At 43.6% G+C, this 27,278-nt stretch overlaps 1 protein-coding gene across 3 annotated transcripts in view; it reads right to left on the reverse strand.

Annotated features, from left to right (window-relative positions):
- Nucleotides 1-10,948: 10,948 nt before the first annotated feature.
- Nucleotides 10,949-27,278, reverse strand: part of LOC141111117 (carotenoid-cleaving dioxygenase, mitochondrial-like) — a 122,999-nt gene continuing 106,669 nt past the window's right edge. For all 3 annotated transcript variants that reach the window (XM_073603145.1, XM_073603144.1, XM_073603146.1), the window contains 4 exons: nt 26,447-26,584; nt 23,488-23,670; nt 22,557-22,667; nt 10,949-14,075 (listed from right to left, as the gene is read on the reverse strand). In XM_073603145.1, the coding sequence (XP_073459246.1) occupies nt 13,959-14,075; nt 22,557-22,667; nt 23,488-23,670; nt 26,447-26,584 (549 nt within the window). In that variant the 3' untranslated portion in view covers nt 10,949-13,958. The remainder of the gene's footprint in view (nt 14,076-22,556; nt 22,668-23,487; nt 23,671-26,446; nt 26,585-27,278) is intronic.

Raw genomic sequence — 27,278 nt, forward strand, 5'->3', positions numbered from 1 at the left:
AGAACCCTTGTGAACAGTCTGGGAGACCTGCATAGGCCAAAAGGCAGACTGTTAAACTGGAAATGTGTCTAGCCGATCGCAAGCATACCAATTATGAAAGAAAGAAATATTTTGGGATCTGGCTGCTCTGGTTTAATGGACTTCATTTTGAAGATCTCTAAGTGGATAAAAAAATGTTAACGTCTTTAGATCTACAACCGGACGCTAGCCATCATCCCTTGCAAACTACATACATGGTTGAATTGAAGCCTGTATATTCTTTTTGTGAAAGGAATCAGGACAACCCCCCCCCCCCCCCCCCCAGGTCTGATATGTATGTATTATAGCAGCCCATCTGCCTAGAAGAATGGAACCTGCTGAGATGAGGTACATTTCCCATCCCTTTGCTTCCCATTTTGCAGGAGCAAGACAGACTTCATGTCACTCCTGGTATGGCTGTGTTAAGTTTCCTACCAACACAGAGATTTCCTGTTATAAGGTATCTTACACCAAACTTGCCTGAGAAAACAAAAGCAGCCCAAAGTTTCAAACATCGTATCTACTGTAGGCAGGGATTAAGACAATGCTATCCAAGCTCTAACGAGAATAAAACCTGTATAGACAAATAAAGGAGATTTTCTCTCTGGACTTTGGCGTTCTGAAGAAAGGGTGAATATGACTTTACCCATACAATTGGACTGTTTGACTGTCTGGATACATAGTTCAATAGAGGGAAAACTGAAGAAAAGCAGTTCTGGGCCTTCCTCTGATGAAGAGGAGCTACTACTGTCCGCAGGCTGTCCACTCGCCAGAGTAGCGGAACTAAGTGGATTGACGCCAGCTGCCGAGGTGCCAGGATGCTCTTCTAGTGACAGGCAACTAGGAGGGGTCTGCCTGGCCTAGATAATTGAAATAAGTACAGCATAAAATCTCACGCCACCCTCTTCAACAACAATGATATCTGAGTGTTCTGTCAACTACAAACTCCTCCAGGCAGTCTTTACTCACCAGCCTATTGGGCATAGGTATTGTGCCACAGGCGCTGCAGGACTTTTGCTGGGACGATAACGTTGCTCTAGGAAGAAGCGATAAGACGTCATCCTTGGAACTTTCCCCTTGAATAGAAGTGGCCTCTAGAGCTACGTTCCTCTAAAGAAGTCCGCCTTCCGTGGCTCTTGAACTTAGAGAGTATTAGCATGCGGCGCTGAAAAAAATTCAACGCAATCTGCAAAGGGAGGAACTTACAACATGATGGTCTCCCACCTTTGAATATGAGGGTCCTTTGTATAAATGGTGACTGACTCATGGTTTGAGGACAAAAAGGATGGCCAGCTGAAAAAAACAAGGATAGCTGAAAAGGTTTAGAGATGAAAGAGAAAAATCTACATTGGTAACAAACAAAAAGTTTTTTTTTTCTTTTAAACAAAAGTCTAACGGGAAATAAATTATTGCCCATACATACAAATATGTGCATACACACATATATACATAAACAGGGTTTTTTTGTGCCATACCTGAAACAAACAGCAGGGGGCATTGAAGGAAAGCTCACCTGTCCCAGGAAGCTCAAGCAGAGGGAATAACGATCCAGAGCCAGGCAAAGGAGGCTCGGCCTGACCAAACCTCCAGGGCCATTTCAGCCCCTCTAATTATTCCTGGAGATCTATAGATCTACCCTGTGACTCTGACCCTCATTATTAACTTTTCCCAAAAGAAAAATGGCAGTCGGTACTCCCGCCAGCCAGAGTGCATGTGCAGACCGGCGCAGCCCAATGATGTGATTAAGAGCGCCTCCAGCACAGAGAAAACAGTCCAGCACAGGATAAAACAAGGAAAGGGGCAAACATAATCAAAAAATGGAGCCAAAGAAGGTACAGAAAAAGGAAAAGATCAAGGTAAGAAAGAGGAAACATATAGGGAGACAGAAAAGAAAAACAAAAAGGGATAGGCAGCCCTGTGAGATACAAGGGACCAAAGTAGTGAAATTAATTAACTAGCTGCCCCCCCCCCCCCCCCAGCCTCACCTCGCAGATTTAGTTCCTAAAGAGGAAACACTGCAGGACACCATCAAGAACCACAGAAGGGGTTTCCATGCTGTTTAGCGCAATTTAGCAGCCCAAGCGCTGGGACTTTGCACCCAGCCTGATGCTGCACAGAGACAGAGGTGGGAACATAGTACTGCTTACTTATCACTGGTGCATGGAGGTATGAGGAAAAAAAAGAAGAATGGGGTGGGGCCTAACTAGGCCTTAAATTTATGCTACTCACTGGTCCTGATGGAGTGGAAGAGAAGCGGAGCCTATCGCTAGTATTCTGCCATACTAGCGTCAGGAAAAAGTTTTGCCCATAGTTCTACTTTAAATGCCCTTAGAAGAGCCAGAAGCTGGGTAAGCGCTTTGGTGAACAATCAGAGATAAGGGACATCCTTGAGATGGTGAATTACATTCTCAAGAGCATCACCACAAAATAATAAGTCTGAGGGCATCAGCTATAATTGATGGTGACTGTAAGTCATCAAAGATACCCTTTGAGGATTAAGCCAGTCCTCATATAGTGCATACTTAATTTGTGCGTGTGTGGGTAAAGTTTTTCTTTTTACTTAGCCAACCTCTTAGTGCCCACAGGGGCATGTTTTGGCTCAGGAGAATCAGGTGCTGCTGGACAAAGACTAGCTTGCACCCTGTCAATTGTGGGAGCATATGGTGTGGCTCATAAAATCCTCTGCAGTCTCTGCTACAAAATCAGCATCATCAACACTTTCCTCCATATTATTTTCCAGTATGCTAGGAGGTTCTACCTCTAACTCCTGAACAGGGTCAGCATAGTAGAGGAAGTGTAGCATTTCTGGCCTCCGAAAACCAAAGGTTCTAGAAACACTAAAAGTTTTTCAAAACAATTCAGACATAATGGCAGAGAAATCTTGTTTTCTCAGACAGGTCACATGTTGCGTGCCTGTGAGGAAGATGGTGTCAAATGAGGGGAGCTGTGTAATAATAGGACATTGCTCCAGGACAAGGGAACAGCTGATCACCCTGAGCAGTATATTGAATTTCCTGTAGGCAGTCTGCAGGACACATGTTATTTGTCCCTATTGTCTCAGCTCCCTTGTACCTATAAACCACCATTGCTACGTGAGGGGACCCCCAGTGTGGTACTTACAAAATTGAGATGTGGACTAGATGGGATTTGCGTGTCCTGAGACAGGAGCAGCTATAACCCAGGCACCGACTGTCTCTGTAGCATAAGGCAGCAGGAATTCAGCAACATGCTGTGTGCGCTTGTAGCGCTACCCCCGAAAGTGCCGCTGAATTTTGGGCAGGGATGCGTAGATCAGGAGGCTTTTCCCCAGCTGCATCCTTTTGAGACCAAGTCTAGATAAGAAAAGAAAAATACACCAATTTTACATTTCTCACGCCGAGAAGTGTTATTGGTAGATTAACAGGAGTGCCACAATAAAAAGAATACTTGCAATGCCTCAACCTATAAAAAACTACTTTGTGTGCTACACACTGGGGGTTGTTTTATTAAAAAAACAGGAATCTGTGCCAACATACAGAGAAACCCTGTCATACCATATCCACATCAGCGGGCCTGCTAGAAGTCCAGGCTGCACCCGTCACAGTGAGAATACCCCAGAAGGGGTCTTCAGGGTCTTGGGATTATAAAGCTGCGCCACAGCCCTGGACCTGTATACCATTCTATGGCTAACTACACACATTATATAAATCTAAAAATGATGTGGCGCTACCCAGTAATAATTTGTTCCAATCAATAGGACCGTGGAAAAAATGTATATAAATAAATACTACAAAGTTCATAAATAGTGTCAACCACATAAATACATCACTCTAGTAGCTAAAATTTGTATAATTTGCAAAAATATAGATATAAAATCCAAAATAGTTCAAAATATTTTTTCACAAATAGTTCATACGTGTAAAGTCCATGCATATGAAATTGAATAGTGGTTCCAATCAAAATTATTAAATAAATATGCGCATTTAAATCCTCAGCTTCATAAGTCCAATACACCATATGGTGACTGTGTAGCTCCACATGGATTAGAAATCTCTTCTCCAAAAAGTGCTCTGTAAACACACACACACCACAATACCTTTCATCCAACCGCAAGGGTGTCTCCTCACCTTCTTAGTAGGACCTCGCTATGCTAGAGGAAGTCATAAGCGCTTCTATTAATATAAGAGAGCGCTGCTCCACATGATTATTTCATCCACCTTGGACAAGCTATCCTCAATCCAGAAGATCATATACTGTATAGGAAGCAAGGAAAATGCCAAAATAGTGTAGATCGTCCAAGATAATTTTATTAAACCAAAGAAAAACAAACACTCACATGATTACAGAAGACAATAAGCAAATCTCTTGTGTAATGGCGTTCGTAAACTCCGCCCTCGTGATGAGGTCACCGCCTGCCTCTAGCAACATCTATCTAACTACACACATTACACTTTATGCCAAGCCTGATGCAGAATCCAGTGCCCAAAGCAAACATTACAGGCCTGCCCTACACAATGGGGTCCTAGTACTTTCTCCAAGGTAACACCAAAGGGCACTGAAATAAATTACAGGGGGGTTGGATTCTCCTTACTTAAAATATAAAGTGCATCCTCAAAGTTCTATATTAGACTTGTGCACAATGGGAAATTTTGTTTAGTTTCGGTTCGTTGTCATTCATAAAATACATAATTTCGTTCTGTTATATTCGTTATGTTACGTTAATTTGTTTCCAGATAATTCCTTATTATTCGTAGAGTGTCGATATTCGTTATACTGAATCTCGAATCATGTCGAATTCATTCGTCATATCCGCTATAATTTCTTTCGTATTAGTTGAAATTCGATATTTATGTACCGGTATGTATATATATTCGTGATAATGATTTGTAGTTTGGAAAGTCGTTTGTTTTGAATCTGTATTGAATCTATTAACACACACAATGACAATATCTCTTCTCCTCTGCTCAAATACAATACAACACCCTTCTCATTCAGTTCTCAGGAATGCACTTTGCCAGTAATCCAACCTCCAGCACAAAAATAATCAGCTGATTGGACTGTAAGATTTACTTTGAGTTGACCTTTTGTTTCATTAGATCTTTAATGAATTACCGAATCATGTCGAATTCATTCGTTATATTCGCTATAATTTCTTTCGTATTAGTTGAAATTCGTTATTTTTTTATTCGGACATTCGGATGCATCCAAATGTCCGAAAGATGCAAAATTCGGCCGAATTTCGTTTTGTTACGAAACGGATTGCACATGTCTATTCTATATCTTGGTTGGGCTCCAGGAGGAAGGGGACCATAGCTGGCCCTCACATTTTATACAACTCACAAGCTACACCCAAACTGACACCCCCTACATAGTTTTCTGTCCATGAGCAAAAAGCAGTAAACTATCGGGACTGATCAGGACTTCTGTTGCTATCCCAATATCATCCAGGAGGTGGTGTTGTCACATTGCCAACAAATGCCTTGGCCCAGGTCAGCATTTTGGTCCCAGCTGGCACTTTGATCTTGTTGAAAAAAAAAAAGGCCATCAGGCATTCCAATCTTCACATCACCAAGAGGTTTGAGGTAATGCTTTCCCATTTCCATACCTCACTGCCACACCCTGCTGTGTAATTCTGCTCTACTGGTATTCCAAAATGATATCCAGCAGTGTTCAGATGGCCCAGGTATAACCAGGCCTTAAAAGTCCAGAATTATCCGATTTTAAAAACATGTTGCACCTATCTGGAAACTGCTAGATAATAGTACAAAGCAGTTAATCTTTTAAGGCTGGGTTCACACTATTGTGAATTGGATGAGGGTTTCCCCTCATCCAGTTTGCATGTCAGGAGATTGTGACTGGCTCTCAATGGAAAAAACAAACAGACTTGGGGGGCACACCCTAAAAATGCGTTTACATTCAAGATGATGCTGCTATAAGACTGCAAACAGAACAAAATAGATTACAGCACACACATATAAAAATGACAATGACTATCAATGGAGCCGGTTCACACATCTCCAGAGCGGCTCCGGAGCGAATTGTACAGGAGTCCTGTGCATCTTCTGGTCAGTTTCAGATCTGAATTCAGCCAAAAATTCAGGCCGGAATTGGACCTAAAACTGAACAGGAACGTACCGGACCCCTGCTGTGAGCTGCTCCGTATGGCAGTATGAACCCAGCCTAGAAATAAAAATTCCATCACCTAAGGACACTAGCAAAAACACTGGAGTCTCACAGTGTGGGCAAGGATATATGAGTGTGCACTAGGGGCAGCCCTAGCAAGTTTTTGCCCAGTGTCTGATCAAATAAAGGTAGCCTGCATGTAACCCATGGCTTATGTCCTATGTCCTGTATTATCCAATTTAGATTGGATAATACATTGGGATTTTCAGCTGACCTTTTTTCAGAGATGGACTCCTCCGTGCCTCATCAGCATATCAATATAATTTTCCTCCATATAGAAAAAGAAACAGGGGACTTGCATAGTGAAGTAGTTCGGGTTTATTTAAAAAACGTTGTGTACAAATCAGCACAAATTGAGGCGGAGTCACGCTCACACGTCACACCCGGAAGCCATGGCTGGAACGCAAGCTGGGACGCACGCCGTCTTTGGCTTCCTGGTTTCGCTTCTTGAACAGCCGGGCTGTACCGGGTTAGCTGCTTGCTGATTTGTACACAACGTTTTTTAGATAAACCCGAACTACTTCACTATGCAAGTCCCCTGTTTCTTTTTCTATATGGAGGAAAATTATATTGATATGCTGATGAGGCACGGAGGAGTCCATCTCTGAAAAAAGGTCAGCTGAAAATCCCAAACCGAGCCATTGGGATACACCCACGGATCACCGGAGGTAACCAGGAAACACAAAGGAACACCCACTCCAGACACCCACTCTATGCCCGCTACCCCTGCAGGGGTGACTGTCTCTGGTGAGTGGGGATTACATTGGGGGGAGCACCTGGAGTCACCAATCTTTTTCCTGATGAACACTGAAGTCACCGTTGATACACTCACCTATTATTTTTCTAAAAGTTTGGACTGCACACAGACTGTGATTCTTTATTCCTGAATAATTGGAGTTTTTTCACAGATTTTTTTCCACAGAGTTCTGTCACATATATAAAGTTGCACATGTAGTCCTAATATATGTACATTTTGGTATATGAACCTAATTAGTTCCTTGCACATATGGTCCTGATATGTATATTTTTTATACTGTGGTCACATGTAGTTTATGTATGGTAAAAGTTTTTTGAGTATATAGGTGTAGTAGGTGTTGGCACTCCACAAACACCCCACCCTGAACATTAGTCCTTGTACTGTATGTACACATTGAGACTCGTCTGAGTTTGCATTGCTAATGATATTTGTTCCTAATGGGATTCTGTCCCTAGATGCAACATATTACCACACACTAAGGGTGCCTGCTCTGAGGGGCATATTGTCACAGTTTAGACACTGTATGCCAAGCAAACTACTACTCAGTATTATTATTATTATTCTTATGCACATTTATGGAACTACTTACAGTTTGGTAGACACACTGAGATAGTAATTTCCTCGTTCACTTTATGGTATAGGTAACTATTATTAGAGACATATAGGGTAGCGCCAGTGACGTAGCGTGGGGGGTGCGGAGGGGGCCGTTGCCCCGGGCGCAACATTTAGGGGGGCGCAATGCTGGCTGCCTCCTCCTAAATTCACTGCCCTGTGTCCCCACGCTCTGGCCGCCATGTTCAGTCTCCGGCGCCCTGTGATTGGCCGTATGGGGTCATGTGCGGCGGCGCGGCTGGCCTGTCCATGATCGTGGTACATCTTGGAGTCCCACCTCTGCACATGTTCAGTCTCTGGCACCCTGTGATTGGGTAAATGGGGTCATGTGCGGAGGCGGGACTCCAGGAGCAAGGGCGATCGTTAACAGGCCAGCCCCGCCGCCGCACATGACCCCGTACACCCAATCACAAGGTGCCGGAGACTGAACATGGCGGAGCGCGGGGGACACAAAAATGCGAGATTGTGAGCCGCCGCTGTCTCCTCCTCCTCCTCCGGACCGATGGAAAACAAAGAAGAAAAGGTGAGACTCCCTCGTGATGAGAGTCGTGTTGCTGGCCCCGGGGGGTACACGTTCTGGGAAGAGGGAGCAGCCAGCCAGAGAGAGAGTGGGAGTAGAAGAGTCATGCAGTGTAGTGGTCAGTATAGAAATACTGTAGGTAGGATAGTGTAGTGGACAGTAAAATAGTCAGTGCAGTATAGTGGACAGTATAGTATAGTGGGCAGTATAGTGTGGTGGGCAGTATAGTGTAGTGGTCAGTGTAGTGGACAGTATAGTGGTCAGTATAGTATAGTGGATAGTATAGTATAGTGGTCAGTATAGTATAGTGGACAGTATAGTATAGTGGACCATATAGTGGACAATGTAGTGGTCAGTATAGTGGATAGTATAGTGTAGTGGACAGTATAGCGGTCAGTGTAGTGGGCAGTATAGTGTAGTGGACAGTATAGTGGGCAGTATAGTGTAGTGGGCAGTATAGTGTAGTGGACAGTATAGTGGTCAGTATAGTGGACAGTATAGTGTAGTGGGCAGTATAGTGTAGTGGACAGTATAGTGGGCAGTATAGTGTAGTGGGCAGTATAGTGGTCAGTATAGTGTAGTGGTCAGTATAGTGGACAGTATAGTGTAGTGGGCAGTATAGTGGACAGTATAGTGTAGTGGACAGTATAGCGGTCAGTGTAGTGGGCAGTATAGTGTAGTGGACAGTATAGTGTAGTGGGCAGTATAGTGGTCAGTATAGTGTAGTGGACAGTATAGTGTAGTGGGCAGTGTAGTGGACAGTATAGTGGTCAGTGCAGTGGTCAGTGTAGTGGACAGTATAGTGGACAGTATAGTGGTCAGTGTAGTGGGCAGTATAGTGTAGTGGACAGTATAGTGGTCAGTATAGTGTAGTGGACAGTATAGTGTAGTGGTAAGTATAGCGGACAGTATAGTATAGTGGACAGTATAGTGTAGTGGTAAGTATAGCGGACAGTATAGTATAGTGGACAGTATAGTATAGTGGACAATATAGTGGTCAGTGTAGTGGACAGTATAGTGGACAGTGTAGTGGTCAGTATAGTGGATAGTGTAGTGGACAGTATAGAGGTCAGTATAGTGGATAGTGTAGTGGGTAGTGTAGTGGGCAGTATAGTGTAGTGGCCAGTATAGTGATCAGTGTAGTGGACAGTATAGCGGGCAGTGTAGTGTAGTGGACAGTATAGCGGTCAGTGTAGTGGGCAGTATAGTGTAGTGGACAGCATAGCGGTCAGTGTAGTGGGCGTTATAGTGTAGTGGACAGTATAACGGTCAGTATATTGGTCAGTGTAGTGGGCAGTATAGTGTAGTGGCCAGTATAGTGTAGTGAACAGTATAGCGGTCAGTGTAGTGAGCAGTATAGTGTAGTGGACAGTAAAGAAGTCAGTGTAGTATAGTGGTCAGTGTAGTGGACAATAGAGTGTAGTGGTCAGTATAGGAATCAGGTTGGTTAGTACTATTGTAGGAAAGGAAGGGACAGGACTCGGGGATAGCTAAAAGTCCGCAGGTTAAGGGGCGCAAATTACTTGCCTTGCCCCGGGCGCTGACAACCCACACTACGCCACTGGGTAGCGCCATTTCCCCATTTACTATATTCATTACCCAAATAGCCCCATCAGGGACTTACTAAGGGAGGCTGCAAACCCTTTTCATTCCTAAGCGCGGACTTATTACATATATTAATTGATCTACGAATGTTCCAGTTTCCAGCTGGATATTGCTGCAATACCTGCTACTTTCGAGCCTGATCCAGAAATGCATGGGATGAGAATATTGACATTAAAAAGGGAGAAGGTCCACTTTAATAACTGGTTGTGCTTCTTTTTTGCACTTATTTTATCCTTGCAAAATATTTTTTTAACGCGTAATATTGTTAACGTTTTCTTACATTGTTCATTTATACATGTAGCATCCTCTACCATAGGTAGGTGCTAGAGAAGATTTTTGGTAAGGAACTGTCAGTGTAGGTAAATTTAGGCCGGCCTATGCTTTAAGCTAGGCCTGTTTGTTTTAACCTGGGGGCAGGGAGTGGTTAGTGTAGCAGTGGGTGTGACCACCTGTGCTCTAGTTCTGAGGCGCCTCCCCTGCTTCCAGGAAGAATGTTCTGGAAGAGGGGCAGGGCCTAGGACTGGAGTGGCAGGAAGCTCATGTGAGGAGCACTGACCAATCCCCAACTAGAATTGGCAGGGGGCAGGCCTCCCAAATAAGCTGAAGTAACAGACCACTGAGAGCAGTTGTCGGCTGGGAAAAGTGGAGAATCGAGTACTAGACAGCAGCAGGAGGGCACCCCCATCTGGAGGGGGGGGTGCGCCGTTTGCGGGAGGAGGCTCGGGAGAGTTGTGAGGGAGGTTCACCCTTACACGGTCATGGGTGAAGTCCTCATTGCACATCATTGATGAGGAGTTCCTGGAGCAGAGGGACAGGAGAAGCTGTCGGAACGTACAGTCCGGTTAAGTTCTCCATCATGGACTTGGGGCAGAGAAAGGTTGGTGAGTGTACCACAGTAGAAGGATGGATGTGGAGACATGCCATGAAGTCTGGGAGGGAACTTCGTCCTTACACGGTCATGGATGAAGTCCCCATTACACGGTCATTGATGAGGAGTCCTGGAACAGAGGAGAAACTGTGGGGAATAGTGTCAAATCGATGCGGCCCGAGGGTGCAGGATTTGCAAGCTGGACTAGCTGGGAACAGTAGTCCACCGTTCAGCACATGCTACTAAACTAATAGGCCTCCGGGGAGAGGTACTGCAGACCTCTGGCCTAGTAGCAGCAACTAATCAGAGTTACTAGTGGCAACACACCGCTACATTCTTTATTTTAGAAGAAACCACAAAATGTAACAATTGAACAAAAATGTTTTTATTTCATTTTGAAAGCACCAACATGTATTGAATTGAAACCCCATATTACATAACAGGAAAATAACCGACAGAAATAACGCTTTTAAAGGCATTGAACAGATGAGGCTATTTTAATTATTAATATAAATAAACAAAAGATTGTGTTTCTGATTTCCTTAAATGTCCTAACACATAACTTTGCCTACATCAAAATCATTTTCTGACTTCTATAAAAAATAGTTTTTCAAAGTTTTTATGAACTAAGAACAGCAAACCTTCTAGAACAGCCTTTCTCAACCTTTGCAACACAACAGAGGAACCCTTGTAATAACTTTCTGGTCTCAGGGGAACCCCTGCTAAAAATACTATATCTACAATTCATGATACATTAATGGCTAAATGGTGTCAGTGGAAACTTATGAGAGACAGAATTCGCTCATTGCTCAAGGAACCCCTAGCAACCTCTGGAGGAACCTTAGGGTTCCATGGAATCCTGGTTGAGAAGCCCTGTTCTAGAAGAATAGCTGGTCTCCCTTACTCTAAAAATCCATGTGACACAGAATGTGAACATTTCTTAAAGGTGACTGAGAATGTCCAAAACTCTAGGGACTCTACTTATAGAAAAAAACACAGTGCAGATGCCTCAAGCATTTGCACAGCTATCACAAATATTGACCCTAATTTGCCTAATACAGCATGTTAATTTCCTATGATCTAGTGGTCATAATGCAGGATTTTCCTGAAATGACTCAATCAGTAATATGCCGCCTTAAGGCCACTAGATAAAATCATAGGAAATAAACATATTCAGCAAAATATTACTCATGACAGCTTGAGATATTCGCACAGCAAATTATTAGTATTATTATAATACAAGATTTATATAACACAAACAGTTTGCATAACGCTTTAAAATATAAAGGGGGACAGTACAGTTAAAATATAATACAAGAGGGTTAAGGGGGTCCTGCTCATAAGCTTACAGTCTAATAGGGCAGGGCAAGTGATACAAAACGTTATAACGGAGGAGTGAGCTGATGGAAGAAGTAAAAGATCAGCTGTTAGGTGGAGGAGGTATAGGCTGAAGAGATGAGTTTTCAGGGATCACTAAAGATGGACCAATTAGGAAATAGTTGGACAGGATGAGGTATAGAGTTCCAGAGGATGGGAGAGGCTCTGGAGAAGTTCTGGAGACAAGCATGGGAAGAAGAGACAAGGGAGCTAGAGAGCAGGAGGTCTTGAGAGGAGCTGAGAGGACAGTTTGGGTGATATTTGGAGACAAGATTGGTGATGTAGCTTGGGGCAGAGTTGTGAATGGCTTTGTATGGTATGTTGTTAGTATTTTGACTTTAATTCACTGGGCAGTCGGAAGCCAGTGAAGGGATTGGCAGAGAAGGGTGGCAGACACTGAACAGCTGGTAAGGTGGATGAGTCTGGCAGCAGCATTCATGATAGAACGAAGAGGGGATAGCCTATGGAGAGGTAGACCTATGAGAAGGGAGTTGCAATGGTCAAGGTGCAAGATAAGTGAACGAGTAGCTTGGTGGTTTCATTGGTTAAAAAGAGGCACATTTTAGAGATGTTACGGAAGTGAAATCTACAAGCTTTTGACAGATATTAAATTTGGAGCACAGGGGGGAATATTATAAGCTCAATTTTAGAAAGATTTAGTATGAGGAAGTGGTGTGACATCCATGTTGGTATGTCAGTTAGTAGGTTAGTAATGCGAGAGGAGACTGAAGGAGTGAAGCGAGAAGCAGAGATATAGATTTGGGTATCATTGGCATAGAGATGGTATTGAAAGCCATATAGATAGAGAAGAGAAGGGGTCCCAAAACAGAGCCTTGGAGGACCCCTACAGAGAAAGTGGAGAGAAGGAGACAGAATTGTAGGCAACACTGGAGTGCTGTGATAGGTAGGAGAACCAGGAAAGGGCAGAATCTTGGAGGCCAAAGACAGATTCCTAAGACAGGAATTATATTACTAGCAGAAATACAGGTGAAAATAAAGGAATAGAAGCCTGAAAGAAAGAAATGTAATGCAGCCACCACATCCAATGATTAGTACTATAAAATTTTTGTTTTTGGAGGCTAGTTATGTTTTAAGAATCTTTAAGCCAAATCTCTGAATGTATTAATTAAAAAGTCAGTTTTTTGCCCTCTGTGTCCAATTGGGCAGATTTACCTTCACTTCCTGTTCCATAGCTGAAACAGGAAGTGAGAGGAAATCCTTGCAAATTAAGGGAATCCATAGGGACCCCCAAGGTCACCAGAACTAGTGTCCCCATTGGAAGATTTTCCCTCTTTTACTATTATGTTATTCAAAATAGAAAACATACCAAAATGTTTAAACTAAGAAAATGTAAAATTTAGAAAGAATTAGGTCATTTTGAAAAAATTTGGACAGGGCAACAAAAAGCTGGCAAAGTACAACCCCAATTCCAAAAAAAGCTGGGAAGGTGTGTAAAGTCTACATAAGAACAGAATGCAATGTTTTACACATTTTATTCAAACTAAAAAAAAGAATATCAAATGTTTAGACTAAGAAAATGTACCATTTTTAGAAAAAAATAAGGCAATTTTAAAAATGACAGCAACACATCTCAAAATAGTTGAGACAGGGCAATAAAAAGCTGGCAAAGTACAACATAGCTAAACAGGGGTTAAAACCAGCCATACATGAATTGAAATTCAGCTAATTCAGCATGCATGGGCTAGCTGGTTGTACACAATTTATTGATAGATTTAGGTACAACCAGCCTGTTGGTTTTTTCCTGAACAATAAGTGCTATATCGAGAAACACTGTTCACTGTATTCTGCCAGCAGGGGAAGACTCACTGCTGTCAGAATAAAATAGCTCAGTAGTAGCGATTCCCTCATCCATATCTAATGTGTGGGTGGGAGAATTGGTTCATTATTTTTTAAATAATAATTTAAAATAAGTAAATCATGTATGATTTGCCTAATAGGGGTCCCTTGTCTACCCGCTTTTAGGCAGGAATTTAAAAGTTTAAAGCTTAGGTTGGCTGACAGGTTCGCCATCATTAACATTATTTCTGAGGTAGGAAAATTCCATGGAATCCATAAGGCATTTGTACAGGAATTTCAGCCCGTGCAATTTCTGTGAAGGCTTTGGCATCTAAGATGAGCAGAAATGTTGTTTTATCCTACAAGAATGCAGAAAAAAAAACAATTAATATTTTAATTAAAATGTCTAAATTTCTATTACAAATTTGATAGATTTAAAGGTTTGAACATTTGTTTTTTGTGCTCATTGCAGATACATAAAGGAACTTCATGGCTGACCGCCCAACAGCATAACTGCACCACATGCTTAAATGGAACTTCACTCTGTCAGTCATCATTGAATATTTTTACTCCTTATGCCCCGTACACACGGTCGGACTTTGTTCGGACATTCCGACAACAAAATCCTAGGATTTTTTCTGACGGATGTTGGCTCAAACTTGTCTTGCATACACACGGTCACACAAAGTTGTCGGAAAATCCGATCGTTCTAAACGCGGTGACGTAAAACACGTACGTCGGGACTATAAACGGGGCAGTAGCCAATAGCTTTCATCTCTTTATTTATTCTGAGCATGCGTGGCACTTTGTCCGTCGGATTTGTGTACACACGATCGGAATTTCCGACCACGGATTTTGTTGTCGGAAAATTTTATATCCTGCTCTCAAACTATGTGTGTCGGAAATTCCTATGGAAAATGTGTGATGGAGCCTACACATGGTCGGAATTTCCGACAACAAGGTCCTATCACACATTTTCCGTCGGAAAATCCGACCGTGTGTACGGGGCATTATGCTGCTAGCTTTAGTAAATATGTAGGAAAGTATATAATATTTATTTGTTGTAAACATTTTTTGCACATTTCTTCAGTTACTAACTGGTTTCCAGGCCTGGGAAAATTAGGGGTTTTCACGGCAAAGCAAGTACTAACTGCAAATATTGATCATTATTATGAAAGTATGCAGATTTTATGAGAATTTGATGTACTTTCCACAAAAATACCTTCAAACTCATCAATTCTTTGTAGGTTGAAATACATTTATCCTTGAAGTAGCTGCTGATTCTAGCTAGGGATGAGCCCGATGTTCGAGTCGAACAGCGAATAATATGCGGTGTTCGCGACAAATTCGAAAGTTGCCAGAACACAGTTATTGTCTATGGGACACTAACATGAAAAATCAAAAGTGCTCATTTGAAAGGCTTCTATGCAAGTTATTGTCATAAAAAGTGTTTGGGGACCCGGGTCCTGCCCCAGGGGACATGTATCAGTGCAATTTTTTTTTTTTAAACTGGCGTTTTTTCGGGAGCAGTGATTTTTTTAATGCTTAAAGGGAAATAAAAATGAAATATTCCTTTAAATATCATGCCTGGGGGGGGGGGGGGTCTATAGTATGCCTGTAAAGTGGCACATTTTTCCTGTGTTTAGAACAGTACCACAGCAAAATGACATTTGTAAAGGAAAAATTGTCATTCAAAACTGATCGTGGCTGTAATGAATTATCGGGTCTCGGCAATGTGGATAAAACTCATTGAAAAAAAAAAAAAGAGCATGGCCCCCCCCCCCCAGTCCATTACCAGGCCCTTTGGGTCTGGTATGAATATTAAGGGGAACCCCCGAACCAAAAAAAAAAAAATTGCGTGGGGGTCCCCCTGAAATCCATACCAGGCCCTTCAGGTCTGATATGGAAATTAAGGGGAACTCTGCGCCAAATTTAAAAAAAAAAGCGTACCAGACCCTTATCCGAGCACGCAGGAAAAGAGGGGGGACGAGAGAGCGCACCCCCTCCTGAACTGTACCAGGCCACATGCCCTCAACATAGGGAGGGTGCTTTGGGGTCTGACCCCAAAGCACCTTGTCCCCATGCTGATGGGGACAAGGGCCTCATCCCCACAACCCTTGCCCGGTGGTTGTGGGGGTATGCGGGCAGGGAGTTTATCGGAATCTGGATGTAAATTTATGCCGCCCGACGGACCGAAAAACCCAGCAACCGTTCCGTCTCCATGTGGGGCTCCCGCCGACTGACGCTTCTTCTCTGACAGTTCTTATATAGCTGAGGGTGGGGCCACCCGGTGACGTAAATGGTGACCCCGCCCCTTCTGAAGCCACGGGGAAGCCAATTAGCCTATTACCAATTCACATGGGGGGGCCGGAATCTAGGGGTCCCTTGCCCGCATACCCCCACAACCACTGGGCAAGGGTCATGGGGATGAGGCCCTTGTCCAGGTTGCGTACTCGGATAAGGGTCTGGTATGGGTTTTGGGAGGGCCCTACGCTTGTTTTTTTTTAAATTGGCGCAGGGTTCCCCTTAATTTTCATATCAGACCTGAAGGGCCTGGTATGGATTTTAGGGGGACCCCCACGCAATTTTTTTTGGTTTGGGGTTCCCCTTACTATTCATACCAGACCCAAAGGGCCTGGTAATGGACTGGGGGGGGATCCCATGCTCTTTTTTTCAATGAGTTTTATCTATATTGCCAGGACCCAACAATTCATTACAGTCGCAATCAGTTTTAAATGACAATTTTTCCTTTATGTCATTTTGCTGCGGTACTGTTCTAAATATGGGAAAAGTGAGCCACTTTGCAGGCATACTATAGACACCCCCAGACATGAAGTTTAAAGGAATATTTAATGTTTATTGTTTCACTTTAAGCATTAAGAAAGAAAAAAAAAACTGCTCCCGAAAAAACGGCCATTAAAAAAAAAAAATGTTTTTATTGATACATGTCCCCTGGGGCAGGACCCGGGTCCCCAAACACTTTTTATGACAATAACTTGCATATAAGCCTTTAAAATGAGAACTTTTGATTTTTCATGTTAGTGTCCCATAGACTTTACCGGTGTCCGTGTGTTCTTCTGAATTTTTTGCCTGTTCGCATGCTCTGGTGCGAACCGAACCCTGGGTGTTCGGCTCATCCCTAATTCTAACACTGGGAAAGGAGTGTGAAACTTTATCTGGTTTCACAGGCTAGCCTATCTGCTTCACCTGGAAGATGTAGAATCCATCTTGTATAGTGCCTTAAAAAAGGATTCATACCCCTTGAAATTTTCCACATTTTGTCATGTTATAACCAAAAACATAAATGTATTTTATTGGGATTTTATGTGATAGACCAACACAGAGTGGCACATAATTGTGAAGTGGAAGATAAATGATAAATGGTTTTCAACATTTTTTACAAATATGTAAAAAATGTGGCATGCATTTGTATTCAGCACCCCTGAGTCAATACTTTGTAGAACCACCTTTCATTTCAATTACAGCTGCAAGTCTTTTTGGGGATGTCTCTATCAGCTTTGCACATCTAGAGGGTGACATTTTTGCCCATTCTTCTTTGTAAAATACCTCAAGCTCTGCCAGATTGGACGGAGAGTGTCTGAACAGCAATTTTCAAGTCTTGCCACAGATTCTCAATTGGATTTAGGTCTGGACTTTGACTGGGTCATTCTAACAACACTTGAATATGCTTTTATCTAAACCAGGGGTCCTCAAACTACGGCCCGCGGGCCACATGCGGCCCGCCGAGGACATTTATCCGGCCCACCCCACCCAGGGCCGGATTCCCGACAGGCCAGGCTCGGGCCAGGGCCAGGTCGGCTCGGCTTGGGCAGGTCCACTCTGCTTCGGCAGGGAGCATATCCGCTCCGCTCAAGCCGCCTCCCCCACCCCAGTCATTGATGGAGGGCTCCGTGTGCCGCGCTGCATGCTGGGAAGTGTAGTTTCCAGCACAGTCCCGCGCGGATTCACGTCTTCCTCACGTGGCAGACAGGAGGCGCGAAGATTGACAGCGAGAGCGGAGGCTTCAGGCAACAGCCTACTAACAAGTGAGGACCCCTGTCCACCCCACTGTCCCCTCTGTCCGTCCCCTCTGTCCGTCCCACAGTCCATCCCACAATCCATCCCACAGCCCCTCTGTCCCCCTGTCCATCCCACAGCCCCTCTGTCCCCCTGTCCATCCCTCTGTCCTTCTGACCACTCTGCAGTCCCCCCTCCACCCCACTGCCTCCCCCTGTGCATCCCGCTAGTGTGGGTTTCTTTGGGGTGCTGTGGTTAGGGTGGTCCACTTTGGGGTGCCTTAGATATGATGGACTGATTTGGAGTGTTGAGATAGAATGAGCCACAAGCTGGTCTAGGTAGGAGGAGGGAGGGACTTTTATCACAGTGCGTCCGAACTATAGTCCGGCCCTCTAACAGTCTGACTGATAGTGAACTGGCCCCCTGTTTAAAAAGTTTGAGGACCCCTGATCTAAACCATTACATTGTAGCTCTGGCTGTATGTTTAGGGTCGTTGTCCTGCTGGTAGGTGAACCTCCGCCCCAGTCTCACGCCTTTTGCAGACTCTAACAGGTTTTCTTCTAAGATTGCCCTTTATTTGGCTCCATCCATCTTCCCATCAACTCTAATCAGCTTCTATGTCCCTGTTAAAAAAAAAGCATCCTCACAACATGATGCTGCCACCACCATGTTTCATGGTGGGAATGGTGTAATCAGGGTGATGAGCAGTGTTAGTTTTTCCTTGCAGATAGCATTTTGCTTTTAGGCCAAAAAGTTCAATTTTGGTCTCATCTGACCAGAGCACCTTCTTCCACATGTTTGTTGTGTCCCCCACATGGCTTCTCGCAAACTGCAAACAGGACTTCTTATGGCTTTCTTTTAACAATGGCTTTCATCTTCCCACTCTTCCATAAAGGCCAGATTTGTGGAGTGCACGACTAATAGTTGTCCCATGGACAGATTCTCCCACCTGAGCTGTGGATCTCTGCAGCTCCTCCAGAGTTACTATGGGCCTCTTGGCTGCTTCTCTGATTAATGCTCTTATTGCCCGGCCTGTCAGTTTAGGTGGACAGACATGTCTTAGTAGGTTTGCAGTTGTGCCATGCATACGTGAGATGTTCAAAGCATGAGATATTTTTTTATAACCTAACCTTGCTTTTACCTTCTCCACCCACAACTTTATCCCTGACCTGTCTGGTGTGTTTCTTTCTCTTTATGATGCTGTTTGTTCACTAACGTTCTCTAACAAACCTCTGAGGGATTCACAGAACAGCTGTATTTATAATGAGATTAAATTACACAAAGGTGGACTCTATTTACTAATTAGGTGACTTCTGAAAGCAATTGGTTCCACTAGATTTTAGTTAGGGGTATCAGAGTAGAGGGGGCTGAATACAAATGCACGCCACACTTTTCAGATATTTGTAAAAAAAATTAGAAAACCATTTATCATTTTCCTTCCACTTCACAATTATGTGTCACTTTGTGTTGGCCTATTACATAAAATCCCAATAAGATACATTAACGGTTGTAACATGACAAAATTTGGAAAATTTCAAGGCATATGAAATTCTTTTAGTGCAACACAATTTTTATATATTCTTGTTTGTAATAATATCTCACGATTGTGGTGCAGCTGTGTATTTGATCATTTGATATCACAAGCGCAGTTTATTTTTGTTTCTCATTTATTGTTTGATATTATCAGTGACCTTCTCAACAATCCAACTGGTGATATGTTTAACCACTTGCCTACTGGGCACTTTCACCCCATTTCTGCCCAGGCTAATTTTCAGCTTTTATCGCTGTCGCACTTTGAATGACAATTGTGCGGTCATCTAACTCTAAAATGAAAACTGCATAGTTTGAAAAAAAACAAACTGGTAATTTTTCAACTTCTACTGATAAGGCTGCACTGATGGGCACTGATTGGCTGTTCTGATTGGCACTGATGAGGCGGCACGTATGAGGTAGGCGGTACTGATGGGCTCTGATAGGTGGCTCTGATGGGCAACACTGATGGGCACTGATAGGTGGCACTGATAGGTGACACTGATGATGAGGCACTGGTGGGCACTGATTGGCAGCACGGTGGGCACTGTTGGGACTGCACTGATAATCAGGACACTGATAATCAGTGCCCTAATTATCAGTGTAAATGTCCTATTTACAGAAGCCGGTTATTGTCTCTCTTCTTTTCTCCTCACGCTGTCAGTGTGAGGAAAGAAAAGCTGATAACTGGATTGTGTGGACATCCATGATCAGCTGTCATTGGACACAGCCGATCACGTGGTAAAGGGCCGCTGTGATTGGCCCTTTACTCCGAAGCGTGATCATGGGAGGACGTCAATAAACGCCCTTCCGGCAAAGTAAGCCTGCGCTGTAGCCGTCATTTGGCTATAGCTCGAGCGGGAAGGTGTTAAGGGATAATATCCCTCATTAAGGGAGATGTATCATCAGTATGGGCCAAGATAGGAAAATCTTGTAACCTACTACAGGGATTACTTCTGGATCCTCACCACATATATTTGGAAAAACAAAATTCACACGGTTGAGATATCTTATTTCCACAGGTTCTCAGTCTGAGCTCTGCTATACAGGGACTGGGGCAGGCTGATACCAGCTAAAAATAAACTGGAGTATTAGTATGGGGAAGGAATTCAGTTGCACACAACTTTACATTATCAGTAAAATTACTGTTTACCTTCTACCAGTGTACAACTTCCCGCTGTGCTGAGTATGTACACTGTACATGAATTTTTCTTTCTCTGGCAAGTATACTGTATATACACTGTGCACCATTTCCAACACCTGGTGTTGCCTAACTAAAGCAGCAAAAACAGTTGTAGAAACATACATAAAAATATAGGAACAATTCAAAAAGCCAATACACCAGGATAAGGCTCTCAAAAAAAAAGTAAGTTATTTTTGTTCGAAACCAATGGAATTTGAAAAATAAAGTCATACTGTAGATAAAGATTCTTATCCTTGCATCATGCACACAGATGTTTGGAGGCCGTCCTGTGTGCTGCGCAGAGATTGTGTGACGACATCCATGGGACCTGCAGATAGTGTGCATTTAGAGCAAACATCAGTGTGCATGCAAGTGCTTTATACAACCCCCCGCACACAACGGCTGCCCATTCTGATGCATCTCAATAGGCAGCTGTACACAGTGGCAGCAGATTCTAGGGGGTGTCATTACTCAGGTTCTGCACGCTGTATGGAGCTTGTATGCATGTGTGCATGAAGACTTAAAGCTTTGTGAATTGAGCCTTTCTGGGCCTAATTTGTGCAAATTTTTTTAAGCAGCGATGCTGGAAAATTTGTATCAACCAGAATTTAGGGGTTACAATACCTTGCATAACATCAGTGGTCTCCCCAGTGGCTTGTTATATACTGTATACCCAATAGTTTTCAGTGAACTATATGTTATTTATGCATACATAATACACAGGCACACACATATATACTGTGTAGCACCCTGGAGTTTAGTCAGGGAGCTCGTCACAAATTTACTTGCCAAGAATAGTTATCTTGGTCGATTGATAGAGATCTATTGATTTCTCCCTAAGTTTGGCTTTGTTGCACTTTTCTCTTCTACCACTAGGTGGCCGGGTACTTGGTGGTACTAGAAATGAGAAGGGCAACCCAAGGTCAGGTTATGGGTATATGGGGTATCTCAGCCAATAGGCAGGGATTTTCTTGAATTCCCTTGGCCTGCTGGGAGGGCCTATATATTCGGGTGAGGTCAGGTGATCTATGTTCTGTGCCACCTGGACAGCTGTCTGGGTGTACGTGTGTGTCGTACGAATCGGGCTGCTAGGCCAGAGATTGGGCCTATCCCGGGGGCATCTGGCTGCTAGGCTGTGTGAGGGCCTATCCAGAAGTAAGAGGGCAGCGCAGGATTAGGATTGCGGCTTGCAGTCCAACCAGAAGTGACGGTTCTGCCAGCCGGAGAACCTGTCAGTGGTCGGAGGTAGAAGGGAAGCTGTCGCTACGAAGGGACTAATCGCCTTTACCGGGGACCACAGTGAGTAACTGAAGCAAGTACCGGTACCATATTCTTACCGAAAAGGGCACGGTGATCAAGTCAGGGACTCAACCAGCATAGGAGATGCTTGCAGAGCAGCCTTGTGTGTCAAGCCAGGCACCGAGCCTGTTAGCAAGGGTCAAGCTTGAGAAGTACCTGGAGTGCCAAGCTAGGGACCCAGCAGAGAAGGGGTGACGTTTGAGGGAGATACCACCGCAAACCTTGGAGGATCAAGGGATTCATAGTCAGTGAATCAGAGGGTCTAGTGAGAGACCGGGAGCTCAGTATTGAAGAACTACAAGGAGCAGTTGTAGTGGAGCTGAAAGAACTGTTGCGTTTGAGTTAGGAACTGTTAAAGGACTGTTACCATAGGAGACAGCATTCCTGCACGTGCAGATGTGGCTTCTTGCTGGGACCTTTCCCTGCATGGCTGTCTTCCTATTGAAGTCTCGGAGTCTGCCAATTGCGTTTGCAACTATCTAGGGGTGTCCTGGCCCTAACCCTCTTTCCCCCAAAAATATATGTATAAAAAGGACTGTCAAAAGAAATAAAACCTCTTTGGCATCCAAAAAGTGTCTGGTACCCAATGACTTTCACAATTTTTGCACCCACTATGCCTCACAACCCACCATATATTGAAGGATATCATCTATTTTTGGCCTTGGAGGTTCTCAGACCAAAAGAGGTAAAAGACTTTGCTACAACTGTATATGCTGTGTGTGTGTATACATACATTTTTAAAATACAGTATAAATTGTGTTTTTTTACAACTGTACATTACTTTGTTGAGCTGTTTGCAGTACAATCCTACCTGACGGGGAGTGACTACAGCTGAAAGGATAACTCCATCATCTTCTTCAGTAGAATCTGGACTAGGCACATACACAGGCTCCGAAGGATAGAAACCATCTTCTTGCCAAATCTTATAACCAAAAAAATACACATGTAATAAACACAATAAATGTACAATGTCACCATCAATGGTGATGTGACATAGGGACATATTTGTGTATTTCTTAAAATATGTGATCACGTGTGGACAAAGAGTGTTGATCAAAGCTGGAGGATATCAGAAAGTGGGAGCAGGTGTCAGGCACTAATTCATATGGGAATATGTGGGGTAAGACACTGCTCAAAACCAACCCAGTGTTTCACATATGGATATGGCTGTGTATGGCCTCAGGCAGCGCTGCTCCGGCCATGCCCCCTGACATGTTTTGCCCAGCCTACTGGGGGCTTGATCACAGAGGTTTAACCCCCAGTAGGTGGCGCAAAACATGTCAGGGGGTGTGGCCGGAGCAGCACTGGCCATACACAGCACAGGGTCTGAAGCACGGGGGTTGGTTTTGAGCAGCGTCTTACCCCACATATGTCCACGCTTACTTACAATATGAGTGGATAGCAATAAATGAATGCAAAAGCAGAAATAAGCTGCCAATTTGACAGCTCAGTCCTGCAGATTACACAGGGAGTTACAGCAAGACCAATAGGACCAATTTGCTATCTGAAAATGTTTGTACTCTGTCATATAATCAGTAGTCTTTTCTCTAAAAGTACATTGTACCAAAAAGCAAAAATGCAAAGGTCTATAATATGTAAGTGCCAGTTTATTAATGGTACTACAAAATCAGGTACACTTTAATTTTATAGTAACCAAAGATTCCATGCTATACCGCGTATATGATGGAGAAATTATAAAAAAAAAAAAAAAAAAAAAATCGGAAGATTATGTTTATTTTTACCTTCATGTCCTTGGTCACCACATCCATTTTTATAAGGCTGCTTCCGACAAGATGCTGTAATCCACATCCATAAAAATAGCGGTACTTTTTGGTGTTGTATCTGGAGTAATTAATGGCTGGAAAGTCAAGGCCTCCAACCTCTTCAAATTTTTCATTATACAGGTTCTCGTGAGTACACCACACCTAGGAAAATTACATACTGGGTGACAGATTGTATCTTACCTATATAGCAAGAAAAAATTTTGTGACAAAACAGTAACAAATTGCATTTTTATTAAAATAATTAAGGGGTCATAAAGTCAGAAGGCTTTTTTATCTTAATGCATGCAAGGCATTAAGATAAAAATCCTTCTGTGTGCAGCAGCTCCTCTCTGCCCTCCTAATGCTTACCTGAGATCCATCTCAATCCAGTGAGGTGCACGAGAGACTCAGCTGTCCAGGACTCCCCTTCTCATTGGCTAAGACAGCAGTGAACTGCCATTGGCTCCCGATGCTGTCAAAGTCAGTGAGCCAATGAGGAGAGAAAGGGGGCCACACTGCGGCTCCATGTCTGAATGGACACAGAAAGCTGCAGCTCGGCTCAGGTGCCTCCATAGAAAGCTGCTTGCTGTGGGGCCACTCAACAGGAGGGAGGGGCCAGGAGAGCTGAAGAGGGACCCGAGAAGATGAGGATCGGGGCTGCTCTGTGTGAAACCATTGCACAGAGCAAGTAAGTATAACATGTTTGTTATTTTTGACTAAAAAAAACGAGACTCTAGTATCACTTTAAAATGGGATGATTTTATTGGGTTATTACACTTTACACATCGCTATTGCTTTTTAAACCTCTGCAATGAATGAGCCCATCACAGCAGTCTGAAGACTAAGGCTGGGTTCACACTGATGCCAATTGGATGTGGGTTTCCCCGCATCCAATTCGCATGATAGGAGAGGGTGACCGGCTCTCAATGGAGTCGGTTCATACACCTCCAGGTCGGCCACAGCCTGGAGTGCAGAAGGGTCCTGCGCATCTTCTGGCTATTTCAGGTGCAAATTCAGGCAAAAATTTGAACCTGATTCGCACCTAAAACGGTCCCGCAGCTAGTGTGAACCCAGCCTAAGTGAAAATCATAAGCAGATAATGAGAAGAAGTGATAGCTAATAACCTTATTGAAGGCTTACTCCTGGACCTTATTATACATGTGTAGCACCCTTGTCCTAAACAGGGCTACTAGTAAATTTAGTTGTGCTAGGTGGTAACTAGCCTGGCTAATATTGTAGTCTTAAACAAATGGATTTCTCCTAAGCTTGGGTTGAACTGTGATTTCTCTCTTTTGTCAATAGGTGGCACTGTTACCTTTGACATTAGTATGATAGATTACAGTGAATTCAGGTTATGACTGAATGCGTTCTCAGCCAATCAACAGGAGTTTCTGTGGTCGCTGTGGCTGCTAGGACAGACTATGTATTCGGAGACAGTCAGGTGATCAGGGTTTTTTCCACCTGGGCTGCAGCCTGGGTGGGCGTGTGGAGCAGCAGCAGAGGTGAAGGCCTGAAGCCTGAGGCCTAACCACGTGTAGAGGGGCTCGGCCTGAGGGGAACCTGATTGTTGCCAGGAGGCATAGGAGAAGAAGTTGCCAGAGGGTCAACCACTCTTGTTGCCGGAACCAAGTGCAAAGGGGGTGGAGTTTTGGAGTTTTGAAGGAGTACCAGAGCAGACTCTTCATCAGCCGGGGACTGTGAAGTGTTGGGAAAGCTTCAGGGAGAACTCATCCGAGAAGGACAGCGGGTAGCTGTGAGTAAAGCTGGAAGACGTACAGCGGGTAGCTGTGAGTTGAGCTTGAGGGATCCAGCGGGTAGCTGAGATTCCAAGATGTGCAGAGGATAGCTGTGAGCTGAGCTTAAGTATCTACAGTGGGATACTGTGAGTAAAGTTATTGCTAAAGGAGACAGCAGTTGCTACGAAATACAGATTGCTGCATTCAGCTTAAAGGCCCTTTTTCTGTATTGCTGTCTGCCTAGTGCTATTTTTGTCCAAGGACTCCACCAATTTGCTATTGCATTTGCATAAGGGTGTCCTGCACCCTACTCCTCTCTCCCACCGCTCCTGTTAAAAGAAATAAAAACCATTTTGTTCATTTTTAAAAGTGACTGGCGCCCATCTTTCCACCTTGCACTACATCAACCATGCCTAGTAACTTGGACCCTGAGGAAGAATTTCAGCTCTCCCTGACTCTGGGGGTCACCACCAGGCCTCTGGAGGTCAGGGAGACCGCTACACATGCATACTATAGATTTAAAGTGTTACTAAACACAGAACCCTGCATTCACTAAATCTGGTCTCCCACATTACACAGGACATGGAAATGCAATGATTTTATCTATTAGTCTGTCTTCCATCAGTTTCTGGTTAAAGCTTGTAGGAGGAGTTTTTATTCTCCTCTGACTGTCCAATGAGGCTGCAGGGCACCTGACCCTCTGTCTGGACAGTGCTGATTGGCCCTGTACTGATCACATGCATCCTCACAAGATAAAAAAAAAACTCTAGCAATACACACCAAACTGAGCGTGTGCAGCCTGACTCCAAAGGCCCTGTCTTATCAGAAGATGGATTGGGGACAGTGGAAGAAGGGGAGGATCAGAGAAGATGGGCTCAAACGGCCTTTTTACACAATGCGGAGGATTAACCCCTTTGGTTCCACAGTGAGTATAACAAGCATGCTTTACTGCATATACAGACCGATTTTACTGTTGTTGGTTTAGTAACACTTTAAGTCCTGATTTTCCTGGCTTGCCCACCCAGAACTTGGTCGTTTTCTGGAAGTTGTGGGCTTGTGTAATTTGGACCATTATACCCATCCAAAGAAAGGTAAGCATTTTATTGACTTGCTTGGACAGTGATTTATTTTACTACTGAATTATAGGAAATAAATAGACATATTAATCACATGTATGACCTCCAAAGTCCACCTATACTTACCCTTCCAAGGTCCTGCTTTACAGCAGTGGCTGTTGTATATTCTAGAGGATTTAGGTCTATATTTTGTGGTGTATCAGAGTCAATATTGAGAGGAAGCACAAATCTGCGAGGGAAAGACTTGGCCACCGAATTATAGACCTGATAACAAAAGATGGATTTTAGATTATAAAAGACATTAAATTCTTCAAAAATAACACAGAAAGCTGCCCAAGTCCAACCCAGATACATTCACTCAACCCTGCCTGGAGCTGACAATGCTATCATATGTCTGACTGATCAGTGCTAAGGATTAAGATTAGTCAAAGACCCTTTCAGTGTTAAAGTTGAACTCCAGATAGCTTTTAAAGCTGGATTCAGAGCACAAAAACTTTCATGTAAATATAAATCCTCAACAACCAAAAAGCATATGCAGTAAATCCTTTCTCTGCCCTCTCTTTGCAAACTCAGTTATTACTTTGTAAAAGTAGCAGTGAAATCATCACTCAGTGGGTGGGACTCAGCAGGCTCCACCCACTACAGGCTGCCTACAGAAAACTACAGGAGGGGGCGGAGACATGACCCGTCACCCTATACAAGGAGAGAGAGCAGCAATGAGCAGTCTTTATTACAGGAAGCTCCTGCACAGAGGGAAAATCTCACAATGGATTATTACACAGATCTGGAAGATCTACACAAAACACACCAAGATTCAAGAAAGAATACAAATGACTCTTGTACTTGGACAAAATGCATTTATCCCAGAGTTTAGCTTTCAAGTTGAAAATTAATGCAGTTCTGTATTCATTAATAAATTATTACACTTATTTTTTTTATTGCAAGCAGTGTAAGTACA

The sequence above is a fragment of the Aquarana catesbeiana genome, linkage group LG10 (assembly GCF_042186555.1).
Source record: "Aquarana catesbeiana isolate 2022-GZ linkage group LG10, ASM4218655v1, whole genome shotgun sequence".
NCBI lineage: Eukaryota > Metazoa > Chordata > Amphibia > Anura > Ranidae > Aquarana > Aquarana catesbeiana.